Below are 25,030 nucleotides of genomic sequence, written 5' to 3'. Positions count from 1 at the left end.
ATTCTTGCTTTTATTTCCATTACTCTGGGAGGTGGGTCATAGAGGATTCTGCTATGAATTACGTCAGAGCGTGTTTTGCCTGTGTTTTCCTCTAGGAGTTTTATAGATTCTGGTCTTCATTTAGATCTTTAATCCATTTTGAGTTTCCTTTTGTGTATAGAGTTAGAAAGTGTTCTAGTTTCATTCCTTTATAAGTGGTTGACCAGTTTTCCCAGCACCACTTGTTAAAGAGATTGTCTTTTCTCCATTGTATATTCTTGCCTCCTTTGTCAAAGATAAGGTGTCCATATGTGTGTGGATTTATCTCTGGGCTTTCTATTTTGTTCCACTGATCTATATTTCTATCTTTGTGCCAGTACCATACTGTCTTGATAACTGTGGCTTTGTAGTGTAGCCTGAAGTCAGGCATGTTGATTCCTCCAGTTCCACTCTTCTTTCTCAAGATTGCTTTGGCTCCTTGACGTTTTTTGTATTTCCATGCAAATTGTGAAATTATTTGTTCTAGTTCTTTGAAAAATACCATTGGTAGCTGGATAAGGATTGCATTGAATCTATAGATTACTTTGGATAGTTTATTCATTTTCACTACATTGATTCTTCCAATCCATGAACATGGCATATTTCCCCATCTATCTGTGTCATCTTTGATCTCTTTCATCAGAGTTTTATAGTTTTCTATACATAGGTCTTTTGTTTTTTTAGGTAGCCTTGAGAACCCCATGAACAGTATGAAAAGGCAAAATGATAGGAGATGAAAGAGGAACTCCCCAGGTCAGTAGGTGCCCAATATGCTACTGGAGATCAGTGGAGAAATAACTCCAGAAAGAATGAAGGGATGAAGCCAAAGCAAAAACAATACCAAGATGTGGATGTTACTGGTGATAGAAGCAAGGTCCGATGCTGTAAAGAGCAATATTGCATAGGAACCTGGAATGTCAGGTCCCTGAATCAAGGCAAATTGGAAGTGGTCAAACAAGAGATGGCAAGAGTGAATGTCAACATTCTAGGAATCAGTGAACTAAAATGGACTGGAATGGGTGAATTTAACTCAGATGACCATTATATCTACTACTGCGGGCAGGAATCCCTCAGAAGAAATGGAGTAGCCATCATGGTCAACCAAAGAGTCTGAAATGCAGTACTTGGACGCAATCTCAAAAAAGACAGAATGATCTCTGTTCGTTTCCAAGGCAAACCATTCAATATCACAGTCATCCAAACCTACGCCCTGACCAGGAATGCTGAAGAAGCTGAAGTTGAAAGGTTCTATGAAGACCTACAAGACCTTTTAGAACTAACACCCAAAAAAGATGTCCTTTTCATTATAGGGGACTGGAATGCAAAAGTAGGAAGTCAAGAAACACCTGGGATAACAGGCAAATTTGGCCTTGGAATACAGAATGAAGCAGGACAAAGGCTAATAGAGTTTTGCCAAGAAAATGCACTTGTCATAGCAAACACCCTCTTCCAACAACACAAGAGAAGACTCTAAACATGGACATCACCACATGGTCAACACCGAAATCAGATTGATTATATTCTTTTTAGCCAAAGATGGAGAAGCTCTATATAGTCAACAAAAACAAGACCAGGAGCTGACTGTGGCTCAGATAATGAATTCCTTATTGCCAAATTCAGACTTAAATTGGAGAAAGTAGGGAAAACCACTAGACCATTCAGGTATGACCTAAATCAAATCCCTTATGATTATACAGTAGAAGTGAGAAATAGATTTAAGGGCCTAGATCCGATAGATAGAGTGCCTGATGAACTATGGAATGAGGTTCGTGATACTGTAGAGGAGACAGGGATCAAGACCATCCCCATGGAAAAGAAATGCAAAAAAGCAAAATGGCTGTCTGAGGAGGCCTTACAAATAGCTGTGAAAAGAAGAGAAGGCAAAAGCAAAGGAGAAAAGGAAAGATACAAGCATCTGAATGCAGAGTTCCAAAGAATAGCAAGAAGAGATAAGAAAGCCTTCCTCAGCGATCAATGCAAAGAAATAGAGGAAAACAACAGAATGGGAAAGACTAGAGATCTCTTCAAGAAAATTAGAGATACCAAGGGAACATTTCATGCAAAGATGGGCTCGATAAAGGACAGAAATTGCATGGACCTAACAGAAGCAGAAGATATTAAGAAGAAGTGGCAAGAATACACAGAAGAATTGTACAAAAAAGATCTTCACGACCCAGATAATCACAATGGTGTGTTCACTGACCTGGAGCCAGACATCCTGGAATGTGAAGTCAAGTGGGCCTTAGAAAGCATCACTATGAACAAAGCAAGTGTAGGTGATGGAATTCCAGTTGAGGTATTCCAAACCCTGAAAGTTGATTCTGTAAAAGTGCTACATGCAATATGCCAGCAAATTTGGAAAACTCAGGAGTGGCCACAGGACTGGAAAAGGTCAGTTTTCATTCCAATCCCAAAGAAAGGCAATGCCAAAGGATGCTCAAACTACTGCACAATTGCACTCATCTCACACGCTAGTAAATAATGCTCAAAATTCTCCAAGCCAGGCTTCAGCAATACGTGAACCGTGAACTTCCAGACGTTCAAGCTGGTTTTAGAAAAGGCAGAGGAACCAGAGATCAAATTGCCAACATCCGCTAGATCATGGACAAAGCAAGAGAGTTCCAGAAAAACATCTATTTCTGCTTTATTGACTATGCCAAAGCCTTTGACTGTGTGGATCACAATAAACTGTGGAAAATTCTTCAAGAGATGGGAATACCAGACCACCTGACCTGCCTCTTGAGAAACCTGTATGCAGGTCAGGAAGCAACAGTTAGAACTGGACATGGAACAACAGACTGGTTCCAAATAGGAAAAGGAATACGTCAAGGCTATATATTGTCACCCTGCTTATTTAACTTATATGCAGAGTACATCATGAGAAACACTGGGCTGGAAGAAACACAAGCTGGAATCAAGATTTCCAGAAGAAATATCAATAACCTCAGATATGCAGATGGCACCACCCTTATGGCAGAAAGTGAAGAGGAACTAAAAAGCCTCTTGATGAAAGTGAAAGAGGAGAGTGAAAAAGTTGGCTTAAAGCTCAACATTCAGAAAACAAAGATCATGGCATCCGGTCCCATCACTTCATGGCAAATAGACGGGGAAATAGTGGCTGACTTTATTTTGGGGGTGCTCCAAAATCATTGTAGATGGTGATTGCAGCCATGAAATGAAAAGACACTTCCTACTTGGAAGGAAAGTTACGACCAACCTAGACAGCATATTAAAAAGCAAAGACATTACTTTGCCAACAAAGATCCGTCTAGTCAAGGCTATGGTTTTTCCAGTTCTCATGTATGGATGTGAGAGTTGGACTATAAAGAAAGCTAAGCACCGAAGAATTGATGCTTTTGAACTGTGGTGTTGGAGAAGCCTCTTGAGAGTCCCTTGGACTGCAAGGAGATCCAACCAGTCCATCCTCAAGAAGATCAGTCCTGGGTGTTTATTGGAAGGACTGATGTTGAAGCTGAAACTCCAATCGATGGCCACCTGATGCGAAGGGCTGACTCATTTGAAAAGACCCTGATGCTGGGAAAGAGTCAGGGCAGGAGGAGAAGGGAACGACAGAGGATGAGATGGTTGGATGGCACTACTGACTCAATGGACATGGGTTTGTGAGGACTCCGGCAGTTGGTGATGAACAGGAAGGCTGGCGTGCTGTGGTTCATGGGGTCACAAAAAGTTGGACACAATTGAGCGACTGAACTGAACTGAACTGATTCCTAAGTATTTTATTCTTTTCATTTCAATGGTGAATGGAATTGTTTCCATAATTTCTCTTTCTATTTTCTCATTGTTAGTGTATAAGAATGTAAGGGATTTCTGTGGGTTACATTTATATCCTGCAACTTTACTACATTCATTGATTAGCTCTGGTAATTTTCTGGTGGAGTCTTTAGGGTTTTCTATGTAGAGGATCATGTCATCTGCAAACAGTGAGAGTTTTACTTCTGCTTGTCCCATCTGGATTCCTTTCATTTCTTTTTCTTCTCTGATTGCTGTGGCTAAAATTTCCGAAACTATGCTGAATAGTAGTGGTGAGAGTGGGCACCCTTGACTTGTTCCTGACTTTAGAGGAAATGCTTTCAAATTTCACCATTGAGGTTAATGACTGCTGTGATCATTATCTGCTTAATATGCTGATATATATCTGATCAATATGCTGCTTATCACATGCGGCTCTTATTATGCTGAGGCATGTTCCTACTATGCCTGATTTCTGGAGGGTTTTTATCATAAAGGGATGTTGAATTTTGTCAAGGGCTTTCTCTGCATCTATTGAGATAACCCTATGGTCTTTATTTTTGAATTTGTTAATGTGGTGCATCACATTGATGGATTTGTGACTATTGAGGAATCCTCACATCCCTGGGATAAAGCCCACTTGGTCATGGTGTATGAACTTTTTAATATGATGTTGGATTCTGTTTGCTAGGATGTGTTAAGGATTTTGGCATCTATGTTCATCAGTGACATTGGCCTGTAGTTTTGTGGCATCTGTGTCTGGTTTTGGTATTAGGGTGATGGTGGCCTCATAGAATGTTTGGAAGTGTCCCTTCCTCTTCAATTTTCTGGAAGAGTTTCAGTAGGGTAGGTATTAGCTCTTCTCTAAATTTTCGGTAGAATTCAGCCGTGAAGCCGTCTGGTCCTGGGCTTTTGTTTGCTGGAAGATTTCTGATTACAGTTTCAATTTCTGTGCTTGTGATGGATCTGCTAAGATTTTCTATTTCTTCCTGGTTCAGTTTTGGAAGTTATACTTTCCTAAGAATTTGTCCATTTCTTCCATGTTGTCCATTTTATTGGCATATCGTTGCGTATAGTAGTCTCTTATGATCCTTTGTATTTCTGTGATGTCGGTTGCGATTTCTCCATTTTCATTTCTAATTTTGTTGGTTTGCTTCTTCCCCCCCTTTTTTTTCTTGATGAATCTGGCTAATGGTTTGTCTATTTTATTTACCTTCTGAAAGAAACAGCTTTTGGCTTTGTTGATTTTGGCTATGGTCTCCTTTGTTTCTTGTATTTATTTCTGCCCTAATTTTTATGATTTCTTTCCTTCTACTAACCCTGGGGCTTCACTTCTTCTTTTTCTAGTTGCTTTAGCTGTGAAGTTATGTTACTTACTTGATTTCTCTCCTGTTTCTTGAGGGAGGCTTGTACTGGTATGAACTTTCCGTTTAGCACTGCTTTTACTGAATCCCATAAGTTTTGGGTTGTTGTATTTTCATTTTGATTCCTTTTATGCATATTTTTATTTCTTTTTTTTCTTCTGTGATTTGTTGATTATTCAGAAGTGTGCTCTTTAGCCTCCATATATTTGTATTTTTAATAGTTATTTTCCTGTAGTTGACATCTAATCTTACTACACTGTGATCAGAAAAGATGCTTGAGATTATTTCAAGTTTTTTAATTTACCAAGGCTAGATTTATGGCCCAGGATGTGATCTATCCTGGAGAAGGTTCCGTGTGCACTTGAGAAAAAGGTGAAATTCATTGTTTTAGGGTGAAACGTCCTATAGATATCAATTAGGTCCAACTGGTCCATTGTATCATTTAAAGCTTGTGTTTCCTTGCTAAGTTTCTGTTTAGTTGATCTGTCCACAGGTGTGAGTGGGGTATTAAAGTCTCCCACTATTATTATGTTAATTTCCCCTTTTTATTGCGGTGCTCCTATGTTGGGTGCATATCTATTTATAATTGTTATATCTTCTTCTTGGATTGATCCTTTGACCATTATGTAGTGTCCTTCTTTGTCTCTTTTCATGGCCTTTGTTTCAAAGTCTATTTTATCTGATATGAGTATTGCTACGTCTGCTTTCTTTTGGTCTCCTTCTGCGTGAAATATCTGTTTCCAGCCCTTCACTTTCAGTCTGTATGTGTCCCTTGTTTCGAGGTGGGTCTCTTGTAGACACCATATATAGGGGTCTTGTTTTTGTATCCATTCAGCCAGTCTTTGTCTTTTGGATGGGGAATTCAGCCCATTTACATTTAAGGTAATTACTGATAAGTATGATCCCATTGCCATTTACTTTGTGTTTTGGGTTCAAGTTTATAAACGTTTTCTGTGTTTCCTGTCTAGAGAAGATCCTTTAGCATTTGTTGGAGAGCTGGTTTGGTGGTGCTGAATTCTCTCAGCTTTTGCTTGTCTGTAAAGCTTTTGATTTCTCCATATTTGAATGAGATCCTTGCTGGGTACAGTAATACAGGTTGTAGGTTATTTTCTTTCATCACTTTAAATATGTCCTGCCATTCTCTTCTGGCTTGAAGAGTTTCTATTAAAAGATCAGCTGTTATCCTTATGGGGACCCCCTTGTGATCCCCAATTTTGTTGTTTTTCTCTTGCTGCTTTTAATAGTCGTTCTTTGTGTTTGACCTTCATTAATTTGATTAATATGTATCTTGTGGTGTTTCACCTTGGGTTTTTCCTGTTTGGGACTCTCTGGGTTTCTTGGACTTCAGTGGCTCTTTCCTTCCCCATTTTATGGAAGTTTTCAATTATTATCTCCTCAAGTATTTTCTCATGCTCTTTCTTTTTGTCTTCTTCTTCTGGGACTCCTATGATTCAAATGTTGGGGCACTTAACATTGTCCTTAGGGTCTCTGAGGCTGTCCTCGTTTCTTTTAATTCTTTTTCCTTTTTTCGTCTCTGCTTCATTTACTTCACTGTTCTATCTCCCACCTCACGTATCCTCTCTTCTGCCTCAGATATTCTGCTGTCGGTTCCCTGCAGAGTGCTCTTGGCTCAGTTGTTGCATAAATATTCATGATAGATTGACGCTTTTTTATCTCTCCGAGGTCCTTGTTAAACTTTGCTTGCATCTTCTCAGTCCTTGTCTCCAGACTATTCATCTGCAACTCCATTTTGTTTTCAAGATTTTGGATCATTTTTACTATCATTACTCTGAATTCTTGTTCAGGTAGACTCCCTATCTCCTCCTCTTTGGTTTGGTTTGGTGGGCTTTTGTCATGTCCCTTTGCCTGCTGAATTTTTCTCTGCTTTTTCATCTTTTTAGGTTGCTGTGTTTGGGGTGGCCTTTCCTCTTACTGCTTTTCTAGGGTTTTTTCTGTTTTGGGGGGGCAGGGCTGGCTTTCTCTGTGCTCTTTAAATTGGATACCTTTCATTAGTCTATCTTCCAGGTCACTTATTCTTTCTTCTACTGGATTCATCCTGCTATTCATTGCCTTGAGCACAGTATTCATCTCAGCAAAGGAATTTTCTAATTTTTCTTGCTCCTCCTTGAGTTTTTAATTTCTTTTAACAGTAATCTGCCTTTCTGTTGATAGCCTTTCATAATTCCTTCAGTATTTTCATTACTTCCTTTTTGAACTTGGTGTCCTTAGGCTCAAGAGGTCTGACTCATTGTTTACCCCTTCTGGGGAATTCTTTTGGTCTTTTATGTGGGAATGGTTTCTCTGATTCTTCATTTTGCTCATATTTCTCCCAGTCTGTGAGTTTAGGAAAAACAGTTGTCTACAGTGGTCTTCGTGGGCTATTTTATAAGGGAGTAGCCTGCGTGGGTTTAATATACTTTGGTGCAAAGGCTGTTTTTAGTGTGAATGCCTGCCGTCCCTTTCCACAGTGTGTGCAGGCCGTCAGTCATCCCCTTGACAGGAGGTGTGCACTGGGCATTGAGCAAGGTTTCCCCTCACTCTGTGGGTGTCACAGCCCTGTTGGGGAAAAGTCTTTGCCCTCGCTGTTGGAGTAGAGGCCCTCAAATCTGTTTCTGAGCTGCATTTGTGATCTGTGGTGGGAGGTAGGTGTGACTGGAGCATCGCCACTGGAGAGCAGCCACCGAGTGCTCCTCCTCTGGAGCTGTTCATCGGGTAGTGTGCGGTGCTGTGTCACCCGTCACCCGAGGTGACAGCTCACAAAGCACACCTCTGCTGGCACTGCGCCTGGCCCCTCCTCATTGGTGGGAACGCTGGCCACCTACCCTGGTGTCCCTCAGTCATTGTTTTCACAAGGCCACCAGCTCAGATCTGCAGAAGGCAGGCTCCAGGAACACAGCGGTTGTGCGCCTGGACCTACCATGGAGGCAGCTCAGAGCCAGACCCAGCCCAGTACTGGCACACACGCACCTACACAGCCCACAGCTGCCAAGAACAGACCTTTCCAGCTTCCAGAGAACCTGCTGTCCACCTGGATGACCTACAGCTGCTGAGTTCACAAAGACGGCCATGGTGATAAATTCACAGCTCACAGCCATGGGAGGCAATCTCAGCCCTGCTTCCTAAGTCAAACAGACCCTGGGGCTCAATTGTGGTTTCACCCCACCTCCATGAGTGGGCAACCCACTGTGTCTGCTCCTGGAGCCTGCCGAGGCAGCAGCAGCTGAGACGTACACTCCTGAACCTGCCACTGTGGTCCTGTTGAGCACAGCCCCAAACTGCCAAGGTGCTATCCTGTTGATCACATCCCAGACCCTACCAAGGTGGTGTCCTGTTGGGCGAACCCTGGAGCCCACCGCAGCGGTGTCCAATCAGGCACACCCTGAAATCCGCCATGGTGCTGTCCTGTCGGGCAAACCCTGGAGCCCACCACAGTAGTGTCCGATCAGGCACACCCTATAACCCACCAAGGTGGTGCCCTGTGGGGCTCACCCAGAACCTATCAAGGTGGTGTCTTGTGGGGCACATCCTACAACTCGCCAAGGTGGTGTCCTGTCGGGCAAACCCTGGAGCCCTCCGTGATGATATCCTGTCGTACATATCCAAAAGCCCACGAGGTGGTGTCCTGTGAGGCGCACACTAAAACCCATCAAGGTGGTGCCCTGTGGGGCTCACCCTAGAACCCACCAAGGCGGTGTCCTGTGCAGCACATGGGGAACAAGGTCGCTAAGGCATGTCTTGCCCAATCATTCACACGCCTCTCACCAATGGTGCTTTGCTTCTAAGGCAGCTCCAGACCTCTTCCATGTACTCCCCTGATTGCAGCCGTACCACACTCCTGACCCTTCAAGTTGTCTCTGTGCTGCCAACACCACTTCTCTTCCTGAGTCCTCTAAAGCCCAAGTTTCATCCCTCAGTTCCTGCCACACACCTCCTGCCACAGGGAGCTGGTGTGGCTCCAAGCAGAAGCAGTACCACCAGCATAAAAGCAGCTGGCCATAAGTAGGCTGACTGTGGCAGGTCAGTTATGGTGGAGGACGGTGGGGGGGGGCACCTTTGGATGTGAAAGCCAACTCATCACCACACCTTCAAGGGGAATCGTCCTGTTGTGGGAGCTGAGCATGCCACGTTATCTGGTTCTGTCCATCCTGAGACCTCATCCACAGGACAGCCACTTTCCCCAGCACGGTGTGGGTGGTCAGTCAGGACCCATGGGCACTGGGAGCCATCCAAGGATTCCAATGGCGCTTGGCTCTTCTCCTGGCCCTTCCCTTTACCATTGGCTGCAAATTTATGGTGGCAGGAGTCTGTGGGAACGATGAAGGAGAAGTTCACAGCAGGAAAGAACCTCAAAATCCAAGTCATGACTGCCCTCAGGAGAAAAGCTGGCAAACTACCTCAAACACACTTAAGACTTGGCAAAGCGAACTACTGAATGCAAAGAAATTCACGCAAATTCCTGCAAACTAATGAGTGTAAGCACACTCGTGCAAGCAAGTGCACACAGCAATGACAGGGCCCCCTGTTAGGTGCCCCTCCCTGTCCTATCGGTGAGGGGGAGTGCCCACACCCTAGGCCCCACCGAGGGCTGTGGATCCCCCCTGGGGACTGTTGCCCAAGCATTGGCCTTGGCCTGATGTATGTAACCTTAGGGCAAAGGAGGCTTCGTGAAGGGGGTATCATGGTCACTGAGACCCTGCTAAATGTGCAGGTCATTGTACTGAAGGGATAAGCATGTCCCACGGTCAGGGGGATTCTGCCCCAGGATCTGAGCCCCGGGGCTCCTGCCCTGTCACTGAAAACCCATCCACGTTGCTCACACCCTTTCCCTGGCAGCTCACATGGCAGCCAATCTGTCCAGGCAGAAAGAAGAGGCTAGGACAAGGCACTCAGAAACAACTCTACCTCCCTGGAATCTCCCAGAGGAGAGCATTCCCAGGTCCCGGGGTGCTGTGGATGCAGCATCGTTCTGAACATGGAGGTGTGGAAGCAGCAGGGCTCCCCTTCCTGCATGAACAGCCAGGCTGCAGTAGGGGTGACTTGCTGCTGCTCTTCCTTCCTGCCGCAGGGCTGAGGAGAGGGCCCGTCATGCTTCCAGCCGTGGCAGCCGGCCCATAGTCCTGAGGGAATGGCCAAGACACCCTCAGAGACACAGCCCGCCCCCATACCCTCAGCCTTGAGCAAGCTCCCACCCCGTCTCCGCACTTGTGAGGAGGCCAGCCAGCCTTGTCGTCCCAGTGAAGGTCAGGCCTCTGTCACCTGCAGCTGGAGGTGTCCTTCCCTTGGAGTACCATGGAACCCCTGGTCAGTGTCCTTCTCCCAGGACCGTAGGGACTTGGGAGACGTCTCAAAGCTTTAACCCCCCAACTGCCTCTTCTGGGCTGTAGGGGTGGAGGGCAAACAAGCCAGTGGACACAAGAATCTTTTGTTACTTTCTTGAAATTTCCTTTTGAAACTTACAGCATGTGCTGGTTCCCCTCCCCCACCCCACCTTTTAAAAACTTTCTTAGCTGTTACCTTTTCCTCTGGTTTTTACCTCCTTTGCTCACTGCTTGGGTGTCACTGGAAGGTTCCCACAGACTTCTTTTTCCCTTTGGTGACTTCTTGCACATGTTCATTTATCAACTGAGGCAGCAATAGCCCTGGTATAGCTTCTGACCTAATCAATGAAGTGTCAAGACTTTTTCCTCTTGTGTGTTTGCCAATAAGGACCCACCTTCTGAACAAGTGTCCAGAACAGTTTCTGTCCCTGAGGGGATGCCCTCAGAAGCAGCATCTCACATACAAGCACTCTCCCCACAAACTCAAGGAAGGTCTTTGCTGCTGCTGAGTTGCTTCACTCGTGTCCGACTCTGAGCGACTCCATAGACGGCAGCCCACCAGACTCCCACGTCCCTGGGGTTCTCCAGGCAAGAACACTGGAGTGGGTTGCCATTTCCTTCTCCAATGCATGAAAGTGAAAAGTGAAAGTGAAGTCGCTCAGTTGTGTCCGACTCTTAGCCACCCCATGGACTGCAGCCCACCAGGCTCCTCCATCCAAGGGATTTTCCAGGCAAGAGTACTGGAGTAGGGTGCCATGGTCTTTATCACTTGTCAAATCTCACCACATCCAGGACATCCGGTCTACCTCAGTGCAGGCTCTAGGAAACAAGGTCCTAGAGTGGGATTCACTCACCAAGTCTGCAGGGTTTGGAGAGCCCTGGGCCCACTCACAGCCCCCACCCCAGGCAAGGTCTCTGATCACCCAAGCAGATGTCATCTCTGTCTTCTCCATCTCCTGAACGCTGTGAGCCAGAATTTCAAGGAGCTGAGACCTCCCTCCCATCACAGCTCACCCAGTGGTCTTCCCCTCTGCCATGGACATCAAGGCCCTAGAGCCCTTGTAGCTCACTGGCTATTTTCAGAAGCAATTGCATGGATGTGCCCTGACTCTAATGAGGCAGCTGATGACCAGGGCAACCTTTCCTCCTGCCTCAGGGGTCAAGTTCTCAACTGGACTCCACATCCTGCTTAGGGCAGCCCAGTCAAGGACACCTTCACACCTCATGCTCCAGAGTGGGGTAGGTCACCCACCCTCCAGAGTGCTGTGGGCGGAAGACAGAGACTGACTCAGCATGGCCAGTGGGCCTGGTTCCAGCTGCTCCATCACGGAGATCCAGACGCGCCACCTGGCAAGTTGCTGGGGCACACGCCTGTAGCATCCTGTCCTTTCTCTGGTTTGAGGAGGGTGGGGGCAGGACGGGATCCCAGAACTCAGCCACGGGATGCCATAGAAGGAGCCCAGCCTGGGCATGAACACGGCCAGTGTGCAAGCTCTGGACCTGCCACCCCTGCACTTACCCAAGCTCTGCACACCATTGCTGGGAAGAGGCCATTGTGGGGTGGAGGGGGGAGGCAGGCCAGACTCTGAAGGGCTCAAAAAGTCAAAGCCATATCCTGTCACTCGTGGGGGCCAGACAAGGGCAGGGCTGCCGCCCACACAGGGCCCACCACGCTGTGACCTGGCTGATCCTGTGCCAGCAGGGCCCCGGCTGCCTGGGGCTGGAGATGCAAGCCCGATGAGAGGGTCTGGCAGGGCACCGCGGGCACCTCCCCTCCCCCAAGCAGGAACCAGAGACGCAGGAGGGCCAGAGCAGTTGTTTTCTGGAGGGCCTGGGGCAGCCACATCCCCCATTTCCTGAAAGGGAGACACGAGGCCCCAGAGCCAAAACCAGGTCTATCAACAAGCCCCCCATCCTTCAGCCTCTTTGCTGGGCACACATTTGGTGGTGGTGGTGGTTTAGTCGCTAAGTCGTGTCCGACTCTTTGCGACCCCAAGGACTCTCGCCTGCCAGGCTCCTCTGTCCGTGGGATTCTTCAGGCAAGAATACTGGAGCAGGTTGCCATTCCCTTCTCCAGGGGATCTTCCCAACCCGGGAATCAAACCTGGGTCTTCTGCTTGCAGGCAGATTCTTGACTGACTGAGCGATGGGCACCCAGGTGGATGAATTAAAGCTTAGCTGGCAGTCCAAGTCCCTTTAAGGAGTGGGTGTACTTTCTCGCTCATGCTTTCCTTAAGCCTGTGCAGCAGAGTATCTTGCCTGAGAACTGGCCTTTCGTTAGGAGCTAATGATCACACAGCACAATGTCTTACCCATGGAAATGCTTTTCTGAGGCTCTATGTTAATGCTTATTGAGTCTTGCCTGGGGACCTATTTCTCAAGACTTGTATCCCTGATTACACAGCAACGGGATAGATCTCACCCAGAGACGTGCCCAGAACTCCCCGGCTAACCTCGTATGAAGTTATCTCAGGACGTGTGCCTTGGGAAAGGGTCTGGTGGAGCTCTTACAACCTTGAGCCATGCTTCTTGCCTGTTCTCAGCAGCCAGTTGCGAAGTATTTAAGACTGAACTAGGCCGGTACTCTCCTACCCTCTCCTGATGTCTGTCAGACGCTCTTTCTGTCACTTTCACTGCACTTCTGGAAGCACAGTGCACTTTTCTCCCATTCTGAAGGCTGTCTTTTCACCTTGCTGATAGTTTCCTTTGATGTGCAGAAGATTTTAAGGTTAATTAGGTCCCATTTGTTTATTTTTGCTTTTATTTCCAATATTCTGGGAGGTGGGTCATAGAGGATCCTGCTGTGATGTATGTCAGAGAGTGTTTTGCCTATGTTCTCCTCTAGGAGTTTTATAGTTTCTGGTCTTACATTGAGATCTTTAATCCATTTTGAGTTTATTTTTGTGTATGGTGTTAGAAAGTGGTCTAGTTTCATTCTTTTACAAGTGGTTGACCAGATTTCCCAGCACCACTTGTTAAAGAGATTGTCTTTAATCCATTGTATATTCTTGCCTCCTTTGTCAAAGATAAGGTGTCCATATGTGCGTGGGTTTATCTCTGGGCTTTCTATTTTGTTCCATTGGTGTATATTTCTGTCTTTGTGCCAGTACCATACTGTCTTGATAACTGTGGCTTTGTAGTAGAGCCTGAAGTCAGGTAGGTTGATTCCTCCAGTTCCATTCTTCTTTCTCAAGATTGCTTTGGCTATTCGAGGTTTTTTGTATTTCCATACAAATTGTGAAATTATTTGTTCTAGCTCTGTGAAGAATACTGTTGGTAGCTTGATAGGGATTGCATTGAATCTATAAATTGCTTTGGGTAGTATACTCATTTTCACTATATTGATTCTTCCAATCCATGAACATGGTATATTTCTCCATCTATTAGTGTCCTCTTTGATTTCTTTCACCAGTGTTTTATAGTTTTCTATATATAGGTCTTTAGTTTCTTTAGGTAGATATATTCCTAAGTATTTTATTCTTTCCATTGCAATGGTGAATGGAATTGTTTCCTTAATTTATCTTTCTGTTTTCTCATTATTAGTGTATAGGAATGCAAGGGATTTCTGTGTCTTGATTTTATATCCTGCAACTTTACTATAGTCATTGATTATTTCTAGTAATTTTCTGGTGGAATTTTAGGGTTTTCTATGTAGAGGATCATGTCATCTGCGAATAGTGAGAGTTTTACTTCTTCTTTTCCAATTTGGATTCCTTTTATTTCTTTTTCTGCTCTGATTGCTGTGGCCAAAACTTCCAAAACTATGTTGAATAGTAATGGTGAAAGTGGGCACCCTTGACTTGTTCCTGACTTTGGAGGAAATGCTTTCAATTTTTCACCATTGAGGGTAATGTTTGCTGTGGGTTTGTCATATATAGCTTTTATTATGTTGAGGTATGTTCCTTCTATTCCTGCTTTCTGGAGAGTTTTATCATAAATGGATGTTGAATTTTGTCACAGGCTTTCTCTGCATCTATTGCGATAATCATATGGTTTTTATTTTTCAGTTTGTTAATGTGGTGTATTACATTGATTGTTTTGCGTATATTGAAGAATCCTTGCATCCCTGGGATAAAGCCCACTTGATCATGGTGTATGATCTTTGTAATGTGTTGTTGGATTCTGACTGCTAGAATTTTGTTAAGGATTTTTGCATCTATGTTCATCAGTGATATTGGCCTGTAGTTTTCTTTTTTTGTGGGATCTTTGTCAGGTTTTGGTGTTAGGGTGATGGTGGCCTCATAGAATGAGTTTGGAAGTTTACCTTCCTCTGCAATTTTCTGGAAGAGTTTGAGCAGGATAGGTGTTAGCTCTTCTCTAAATTTTTGGTAGAATTCAGCTGTGAAGCCGTCTGGACCTGGGCTTTTGTTTGCTGGAAGATTTTTGATTACAGTTTCAATTTCCGTGCTTGTGATGGGTCTGTTAAGATTTTCTATTTCTTCCTGGTCGAGTTTTGGAAAGTTGTACTTTTCTAAGAATTTGTCCATTTCTTCCACGTTGTCCATTTTATTGGCATATAATTGTTGATAGTAGTCTCTTATGATCCTTTGTATTTCTGTGTTGTCTGTTGTGATCTCTCCATTTTCGTTTCTAATTTTGTTGATTTGATTTTTCTCCCTTTGTTTCTTGATGAGTCTGGCTAATGGTTTGTCAATTTTATTTATCCTTTCAAAGAACCAGCTTTTGGCTTTGTTGATTTTTGCTATGGTCTCTTTTGTTTCTTTTGCATTTATTTCTGCTCTAATTTTTAAGATTTCTTTCCTTCTACTAACCCTGGGGTTCTTCATTTCTTCCTTTTCTAGTTGCTTTAGGTGTAGAGTTAGGTTATTTATTTGACTTTTTTCTTGTTTCTTGAGGTGTGCCTGTATTGCTATGAACTTTCCCCTTAGGACTGCTTTTACCGTGTCCCACAGGTTTTGGGTTGTTGTGTTTTCATTTTCATTCGTTTCCATGCAAATTTTGATTTCTTTTTTGATTTCTTCTGTGATTTGTTGGTTATTCAGCAGCGTGTTGTTCAGCCTCCATATGTTGGAATTTTTAATAGTTTTTCTCCTGTAATTGAGATCTAATCTTACTGCATTGTGGTCAGAAAAAATGCTTGGAATGATTTCTATTTTTTGGAATTTACCAAGGCTAGCTTTATGGCCCAGGATGTGATCTATCCTGGAGAAGGTTCCATGTGCGCTTGAGAAAAAGGTGAAATTCATTGTTTTGGGATGAAATGACCTATAGATATCAATTAGGTCTAACTGGTCTATTGTATCGTTTAAAGTTTGTGTTTCCTTGTTAGTTTTCTGTTTAGTTGATCTATCCATAGGTGTAAGTGGGGTATTAAAGTCTCCCACTATTATTGTGTTATTGTTAATTTCTCCTTTCATACTTGTTAGCATTTGTCTTACATACTGCGGTGCTCCCATGTTGGGTGCATATATATTTATAATTGTTATATCTTCCTCTTGGATTGATCCTTTGATCATTATGTAGTGACCTTCTTTGTCTCTTTCCACAGCCTTTGTTTTAAAGTCTATTTTATCTGATATGAGTATTGCTACTCCTGCTTTCTTTTGGTCCCTATTTGCATGGAAAATCTTTTTCCAGCCCTTCCCTTTCACTCTGTATGTGTCCCCTGTTTTGAGGTGGGTCTCTTGTAGACAACATATGTAGGGGTCTTGTTTTTGTATCCATTCAGCCAGTCTTTGTCTTTTGGTTGGGGCATTCAACCCATTTACGTTTAAGGTAATTACTGATAAGTATGATCCCGTTGCCATTTACTTTATTGTTTTGGGTTTGAGTTTATACACTATTTTTGTGTTTCCTGTCTAGAGAATATCCTTTAGTATTTGTTGGAGAGCTGGTTTGGTGGAGCAGAATTCTCTCAGCTTTTGCTTGTCTGAAAAGCTTTTGATTTCTCCTTCATACTTGAATGAGATCCTTGCTGGGTACAATAATCTGGGCTGTAGGTTATTTTCTTTCATCATTTTAAGTATGTCCTGCCATTCCCTCCTGGCTTGAAGAGTTTCTATTGAAAGATCAGCTGTTATCCTTATGGGAATTCCCTTGTGTGTTATTTGTTGTTTTTCCCTTGCCACTTTTAATATTTGTTCTTTGTGTTTGATCTTTGTTAATTTGATAAATATGTGTCTTGGGGTGTTTCTCCTTGGGTTTATCCTGTTTGGGATTCTCTGGGTTTCTTGGACTTGGGTGATTATTTCTTTCCCCATTTTAGGGACGTTTTCCACTATTATCTCCTCAAGTATTTTCTCATGGTCTTTCTTTTTGTCTTCTTCTTCTGGAACCCCTATGATTCGAATGTTGTAGCGTTTAATATTGTCCTGGAGGTCTCTGAGATTGTCCTCATTTCTTTTAATTCGTTTTTCTTTTATCCTCTCTGATTCTCAAGCACCTTTCAAGGGCCGGATGACTACCTGGTGTGCGAAGTCCAGCACCCCAAGGGAGGAAAGACCGTTGGAACCGTGAGGGTGGTCCCCAGAGGTGAGCCAGGCTCCGCCCATGGCCGGGGTGGGGGTGGGACCAGGGGAGCCCACGCCCGCCCTTCCTGTCCACCTTGCAGCCCCTCCCCCAGGGCACAGCGCATTCTGACCCTCACCTGCTCCCTGCTCCTCTGGTTTCAGCATCGACTCCAACCCCGACCACTTCAGTGCCTTCTCTGATATCCGGGTCAGAGGGCTCCAACAAGGCGGTCAGCATGCAGAGCAGCCCAGGTGAGCAGCCCCACCCACGCACACCTGTCTGCCCGTCCCTCCGCTGCCCCTTCAGGCCGCCCTCGAAGACTTCTCTGTTGAGTCCTTAAGTCACACCTTGAGCCAGGAAGTCACACCTGAACTCAGGGGCACCGACTGTGGGCCAGGCCCGGGCTCGGCACTGGCAGATGCCACCTCAGGCCCCTGTGTGGCCCTCAGCCCCTCATGAACGGGTGAGGTGCCCAGATCACACTGGGAGGCACATGGTGAGAGGGAGGCCCACAGGCCAGCTCTGGACTCCCCTGGTCCAGCCCACACAAGGAACTGAGTGTGGAGCTGAGACCCTCACAGACACTGTGCCGCCTGCCAGGCTGCCCTGCCCCCAACATGCACCTGGCTCCAGCTTCTCTGAGTGCCGGGCACCCAGCTGGGGCCCAGAGTCACCCCTCACCCTGGATGCACCCCTGGCCCAGACCAGGAGCTGCTGGAGGGAGCTGGGCAGTTCCCTCACTGGCCCCCGGGCCACTGGCGACCCTCCAAAGGGGACCATGGCTGTGATGTCTCCCTGGGTGGCCAGGGGTCTCTGGGGAGAGGGCCGGCCTGGGGCCAGGCGGGTGCCGCTGGCCAGCCCTCAACCCCACCGCTCCCACACCAAGACCCCCACACCTCTCCTCCCCCTCCCCGCAGAGTGTCAGAACCACACCCAGGCCCCCAGCGTCCACCTGCTGCCCCCAACCCCCCAGGGCCTCTGGCTCCTGGACAAGGCCGAGTTCACCTGCCTGGCCACAGGGGAGGCCCCGCTGGATGCCCGCTTCTCCTGGGAGGTGAATGGGCAGCCCCACGGCGGGGCCTTGGAGGAGGGACCCACCTGGCACATGAACAGCTCCTGGAGCCAGAGCAGCCGCCTGGCCCTGCCCAGGTCCCTGTGGGCCTCAGGCTCCAACGTCACCTGCACACTGAGTGGCCCCTGCCTGCGGTCACCGGTGACCCTGATGGCTCAGAGAGAACATGGTGAGGGCAGCCGCGGGCCCCGCAGCACCCCGGCCACCTCCTTCCCCTGGGGACCCACCCCCTGGAGCCCCAGCTCGAGAGCATAACACGGCTTCTCCCCGCAGCCGCCTCAGTGCCTGGCAATCTGACCCTCCGCACTGTGACCGCGCCTGGCCCCTTCTCCCCTGCCTGGCTCCTGTGCGAGGTGTCCGGCTTCTCACCCGTGGACATCCTCCTCACGTGGCTGGAGAGCCAGCAAGAAGTGGAGCCTTCCCAGTTTGCCACGGCGCACACCACGGCCCAGGCTGGGCGCGCCTCATCCCACACCTGGAGTGTCCTGCGTGTCTCCAGCCCCCTGGACCACGCGGGGGCCACCTACACCTGTGTGGTCAGCCACGAGGCCTCCCGGACGCTCCTCAATGGCAGCTGCAGCCTGGACACTGGTGGTGAGTCACACGGGCCTGGGGCTCCATCTGAGCGGCCGGGACACGGGGAGGGGAGTGAGGGGCAGCCCCAGAGGCGCCGGGCAGCGGGGACGCGACCGCTCCATGTTGGGGTCCTGGGGCTCTGGAAGCCCCACAGCTGCCCCGCTGGACCCGGACACACGTCCACACGCTGTGCGCCGGTCCAGGAAGGGCGGGAGGTGTTGCCCGCCCCCCAGGACCAAGCAGCCATTTCCCACCAAGATGTGCCCGCCACAGGGCACAAAGCAGGGGCCTGCCCTGGGCTGGGAGTGAGGGCGGCCACCCTCAACAGCTGCCCTCTGGGGGCGTCCGAGGCTCCCCGCTCCCAAGCCACCCACCCTTCCGGGAGCCCAGTCGGCACCTGGGAGGCCACGTATGCCCAGGACGGGGGCTGGACTGGGGCTCCCAGGGGGTCTGATTCGCACACACCCACAGCGGCCCCTGACCGTGGACCTCCTGGAGGAACACAGGGGCAGGCGCCACAGAGAAGGGGGTCTGGGGGCCCAGGGCTCGCCCTCCCCCCTGAGGTGTCCTCCCCCGGCACTGCAGCATGCAGCCCAGCCCCGCGAGACCACGGTGGACACACCAGTCAGGGAGGCAGCAGGACGCACGGGCCGGCAGGCATCCAGCCCACCCAGTGGGGGGGCCGGCAGGGAAGGTGTCCGCCGGGGGCCCGAGGCAGTGGGCACTGGGAGAGGAAGGCTAGGCTTGCCCAGGGTCCAGGACCTAGCCTGCAGGCCTGAGCTGCTGTGGGCTCCACTCTGAGTGGGGAAGACATGCAGACCACAGCCCAGGCGCTGACACCTCGCGAGAGACGGGCCTCGCATGGTGTGCCCTGAAGGCCACGCAGGGTGCCCGGGGGGCCGCCGCAGCATGCCCACACCCACCCCCGCCACGCGCCCCCCAGCAGGGCCCCCCGCCCACATCCCTGCCCCACACACCCCGTAGGGCCTCCTTCTTTAGACCCAGCCTAGCCTCACGCCGAACTGGCCGCCTGACACAGCCCGGGCACTGTGCAGCCTCGAGTCACAGGACACTCTGAACCGGCCTCCCCCAGAGGCTTGACCCAAACTTCCCACTTTCCTGTGGGAGCCAAAGCTACGTCCAGCAGCCAGGGCCACACTCTGTACAGGGCGAGTGGCAGAGGCTGCGGGAGGCCTGGCCAGACCCCAGGGCCCCTGAGGGGCGGGGGAACAGCCCCGCTCCAGGGACCGCAGCCGGCACCAGCCCCGGCCCCAGGGCTGACCAGCCGCTGGGCCTTCCCTGGCGGGCCCTCCTCCAGACCAGAGGAGGACGGCCAGAGCCGCTCCCTGTAAGGCAGCCTGGGTCTCCACAGCCGGGACGGCAGCTCCTCCTCGCTGGGCCAGCTGCCCCCCACTTCTAGCACTGCTGCCTGAGGGGTCTGCTGCTCTCCTTGAAGGACTCCCACGCTCCCCCACACCCCACCCCGTCCACCTGCATCTGAAGGCCACCCCTCCGTCTCGGTTCCAGGCCCAGCCCACCGCCACTGCCCTCTTCTCAAAGGAGGCCACTCACAGCTCGGCCCAGGCCGGCAGCTGTGGTGGTCATTCTCACAAAGTAGCAGCTGGAAGGCTCCCCCGGGGGCCCCTGGCCTCTGCTTCCTGGTCCTGCTCTGGGGCCCCAGGCTCCTCAACCACGGGCCGCATCTCCGGAAAGCCTGCGTCAGCCCGGCCCCCCAGACTGCAGCCAGGGCCCTCTGCCCTCTGTCATCACAGAAGCCAAGACACCCGCCCATGTCCTGCGCCCCTCGAATCGGCCCCTTCTGTCCGAAGACCCCACCCCAGTCCTCCTGTCCCTGCCGGTCTCACGGCCCAGGGCTGTCCCCCTTCAGCCCACCCTCCTCTCAGCTGCCAAGGTGACCTTCAAACACCCATCAAAGTTCTGCTTCCACGTAGGATGTAGAAGCCAGTAGGTCAGCCACTCTGGTGGTAACAAAAGGTCAATGCCAAATAAACCGTAAAAATCATGTTTATTTAAAGTCTCAGACGAGCCGAGGACTCAGTGTCCAACTGGCCCAAATCCTTAGGTCAGAAGAGGCTACTGGCAGGTATCCTTATCCTCAACACAGGCGGACAGAGGCCTGGGCATCCGTAAGACGAGAGGGACGTGACGGAACCAGCCAGGGTTTAGTTCCCACACAGGCTGGCCCAGGGTGTGGGTACAGGCTAGCCCCCGAAAAATCCCCTGGGCCCATGACCCTCCACCCAGGGATTCTGCTGTGAGCAGCCCCTGAGAGCAGGTGGGGCCACAGCAGGAGAGGTCCAGGCTCAGAGCCTTTCCCGCCAGGAGGAGGGGCCTCACCCCACTCCCACGCCAGGAGCCAGTAGCCAAGGAACCCGCCACCCAGCCCAACTCAACTCCTGGTGAAAACACAGCTCCTCACCCTCCCTGCCCGACAGAGGAGAGTGCGCTCACTCCACAGAAAGTATACATGCGTCATCGACTTCATGCTCACTTTCTGTCTGTGCACCATGGCCAGCGTGCAATCAAAATTCCCTCGGCGTGCAAAGAAGCAGAAAACCTTCACCATAGTCAGTATGAAAACAGCAAATAAAGCTAGACCGCGGGTGACCCAGACCTTGTGCTGAAAACAATTGCGATCGAGCTCTCGGCTTAAGCTGTGTGGGTGGCTCCTGTTGCCTTGAGAAAAACGTCCGGCCCCACGGTTTCACGGGCTCTTCCCAAAGGGCTGCCCCAGCAGAGACAGGTGAAGGGGCGTGACCTTTCTCGCCTGCAGTTCTTCTCAACATGGCTTCTCAACCCGAGCTCTTTCCCGCCTTCTCACCCCGGCAGCTCCTGCCTGTCATTCACACGAGCTCTCCTGTGCATCTGAGAAGACCTCCCTGACTCCATGGCTGGGCCATGGGGCAGCCGGGACCCCTGGCCTTTACCCGAACGGAGCGCATCCAGGGGGTCCTGTCATCGCATTTAGCTGCCTCACCGACCCCCAGACCACTCACCCCTGCATTCCATGTGTCTAGGACAGGTTCCTTCAGGTTCTCCATGGCAAAGGGCTGCTGCCTTTGAAAAATTTTCCAATGAATCATGGATCCATACCATTGCAGAACACAATATGAACTCATTAGCGGAAAACTGAGACAAACGGAAACCACGATGCATCGCTGTTTCATCATTAGATCCCACAGAGAGCGAGCACAGTCTCCATGCTTACTTCCTGTGCCGTGACCACTGGTTCCTGGACGGCAGCCCTGCAGAGCCCACCTCCCACACTCTGGTCAGGCTCAAGGCGGACCCCCAGGGAATGAATGCTCATGGAAAGAGGGACTAGGAAGTCCGGGCCCGGTGATGGGTCCCGGGACTTAGCACTTCCTCCCTGCCCCGGGCCCTCCCACTGGACTGGAGCGCGGCTCCACATGAGGGTTCTGAGCTGGCCGGCCCATCCTGCCCCGGCCCCCACCCCAGGTCCAGCAGGACTGACTTCTGAGGCACAGACTGGGCCCTGGCTTAAAGCCTCTGGTTCCCAGCCTCGACCTGCCCGGGCCTCCTGTGGACACCTCGGCCAGCTCCCTGCTGCAGTACACAAGGCTCCCGTCCACTCTCCCGACTCAGGGCCCTCGTGACGCCGTTCCTCCTGCTGGGACACCGCCCGGCCTCACCTTTCACCCTCACACAGCAGCTGCTTCTACGAGAGGCTGTCGCTGCAGCCTGCAGGGCGGGGCCTGAGGATCCACATCGGCATCAGGGCTGCCCACCCGCCGCCCGCACTCATGCTGGCATGAAGGCCGGCTTCAGGCCATCTGCCCCACTGTGTTTGTGCCCCATCCAGCTCTGTGCCCCGTCGGGCCCTGTGACCCCTCTGTGCCCCATCAGGCCCTGTGACCCCGCTGTGCCCCGTCGGGCCCTGTGACCTCTCTGTGCCCCGTCGGGCCCTGTGACCCCTCTATGCCCCGTCGGGCCCTCTGACCCCTCTGTGCCCCATCAGGCCCTGTGACCCCTCTGTGCCCCGTCGGGCCCTGTGACCCCTCTGTGCCCCATCCGTGCCCCGCAGGGAGAAGGTTGTTCACACGGGGCCCCAACGCCACTGGAGCCGTGTGGGGGGCTGTGGCCGTGCCCCACGGGCAGACTTCTTGTGGTCAGCAGCCTGCCGTGTGCTGGGGTGGGCGTGGGTCAGCCCTCAGCAGCGCCCACTCCCCCACAGGTCTGGCCACCTGGCCACCGTGGAGCCAGGACGAGAGCAGCAACGACGGCACGGATGTGGAGGATGCCAGCCCACTCTGGCTCACCTTCCTGGCCCTCTTCCTCGTCACTGCGGTCTACGGCGGCTTCATCACCTTCATCAAGGCAGGTGGCCCAGGCAGGTGGGGCCCTATGTCCAGAGCCAGGGCCCCTAGGGTTGGGGGAGCCACCCACTCAGCCCTGGATAGGACGGGCACTAGGACTTACTCCCCAGGGTCACGGGGACGTGGGGTCCCCAGCTCGGCTGCCCAGGGGCCCTGGGTCTCAGAGCCCCAGCCCCTTCCTGACCCCGGGGCTTTTGCTGCAGGTGAAGTAGCCCCGGAGAGCAGACGCCGGGTCCACACGGACAGAACCTGGCCTCCACACCACCCACTGCTCCCAGAGGGCAGAGGAGCCCACACTGGACCCCACCCCGCGCACAGAGGCCATGGAGCCCCACACTCGGTCCACCACAGAGCCCAGCCCCCAGACCAAGAGGAGGGCATCATGGTGCAGAGAGGGGGCCCCAGGCTGGTCCTGCAGCCCCAGAGCCGGTGGTCTTGGCTGCAGACACCCCCTCCCCGGCCCCCACCGCCTCCGTGCCCACCGTCTGCCGCATAAAGAGCTTTGGTCCTTCCTCCTGCCTCCCATTTCTGTGCCTCAGCCCTCAGATCTTCCAGGTGAGAGAGCCCAGGAGGCCGAGGGCAAACACCTGAGTGGGTCCACCCACACAGGAGAGGCGGGCAGGGTCAGGCACACAGCAGGGGGCTGCCTCGGGAGGAAGATGCCGAGCCGACTGCGCTGAAGGGACTGGGCACGCCAGATGCGTGTGTCCACACCTGCACACACGGGTGCACACACAGGCAGCCCTCACACTTAAGCATGTGTGCACCTACAGTGGGGCCACACCCTGCACACACAAGCACACCCACATGCGTGCAGACACACAAACGTGGGGCACATGCGTGTGGGCACGCGTGCGGAGGTGTGCATCCACACACACGCACACACGTGGACTCACACTCAGAGACGTGAGAGCACACGTGCCCACGCACCACTCAGGTGTGTGCGCACTCACACACACAGGAGAGGGCCCTAAGTGGGGGGAGCGGGAGAGGCTGGGCACACAGAGCCCCCATCAGACGGGCAGGAGGCACCCCTCATGCCCTCACAGAGGGCAGGGTGTGGAGCAAAGTGCTGCCTGAAGGGGCTTGGAGAAGACGCTGGCACTGGTCAGCTCCTGGTCACTCCTGGCCCTCGTGCCGCTGTCCAGAGTTCCTGCGGTAGGCGGGTGTGACCCTGGGCCCAGGCAGCCCCCAGGCAGGGAGGCCAGTGTGGCAGACTCCCTTCCTCCGTGCTGGCCTCGGGCAGGTCCCGTCTGGCCTCCCCTCTCAGACCAGGAGGAGGGCATCCCATCTCTGGCCAGTCCCAGTTTTGGACACGGTGTCTCACTCCTCTTGTCGGCTCCAGACTCCACACCATTCGTTCCCCTGCTCACTGGTTGGGTCCCCTGCTCACTGGTTGGGTCCCCTGCTCACTGGTTAGTTCCCCTGCTCACTGGTTAGTTCCCCTGCTCACTGGTTTGTTCCCCTGCTCTCTGGTTGGGTCTGGTTCTCCCTGCTCACTGGTTAGTTCCCCCTGGTCCTGGGCTTCCCCCTTGGCCCCCATCCGCCCCCCCACCTGGCGTATGGCCAGGAGTGCCTGTCCACAGCTCCTGCTCGCCTCTCATCCCAGACATGGACCTTACTGCATGTGTCAGGCCTGGAGGTCAGCAACGCATCTCACTCCCAATACACCAGCACCACAGTTCTAGACAGCAGGCCGACCCGCCCTACGGACACCAGTCCTGATCCCGCAGCCTCCAAGTCAGGGCTGAGCTTGGCTCCTGAGACGGGAGAGGGGCCCGGCACCTTGGCCTGGAGCCATCACCAGGCCCTCACAGGAGCAGCCGGGGGGCTGGCAGAGCAGAAGGCCTGAGAGGCGGACGAAGGACACAAGTCTACTGACTCTGAGGATGCAGGAGGGGCCATGAGCCGGGTTGAAGCTCTGGCAGGCAGAAGCACCAATGCAGAACCTCCCTGGGGTCTCCGGAGGACAGGCAGCCCTTACCATGCTTGCCAAGGCACAGCAAGACTGTTTCAGATTTGTAGCCTCACTGTGTAGGGAACAAATGTTTGCAGTAATTTGCTGAAGCCACAAAAACAAAGACACCAACTGTCTCTCCAGAT

General features: G+C 51.0%; 1 gene segment (V, D, J or C); it reads left to right on the top strand.

Annotated features, from left to right (window-relative positions):
• The first annotated feature begins 17,376 nt into the window (after positions 1–17,376).
• On the top strand, positions 17,377–24,779 carry LOC133234048 (immunoglobulin heavy constant delta-like). The segment is given in 6 exon segments: positions 17,377–17,384; positions 17,522–18,162; positions 18,267–18,587; positions 22,786–22,932; positions 23,373–23,482; positions 24,537–24,779. Coding segments are annotated over 6 exon segments (1,470 nt in total).
• Positions 24,780–25,030: the final 251 nt, after the last annotated feature.

This window comes from Bos javanicus, chromosome 21, assembly GCF_032452875.1.
Source record: "Bos javanicus breed banteng chromosome 21, ARS-OSU_banteng_1.0, whole genome shotgun sequence".
NCBI classification, from domain to species: domain Eukaryota; kingdom Metazoa; phylum Chordata; class Mammalia; order Artiodactyla; family Bovidae; genus Bos; species Bos javanicus.
This window is presented reverse-complemented; position numbering and strand designations above follow the sequence as displayed.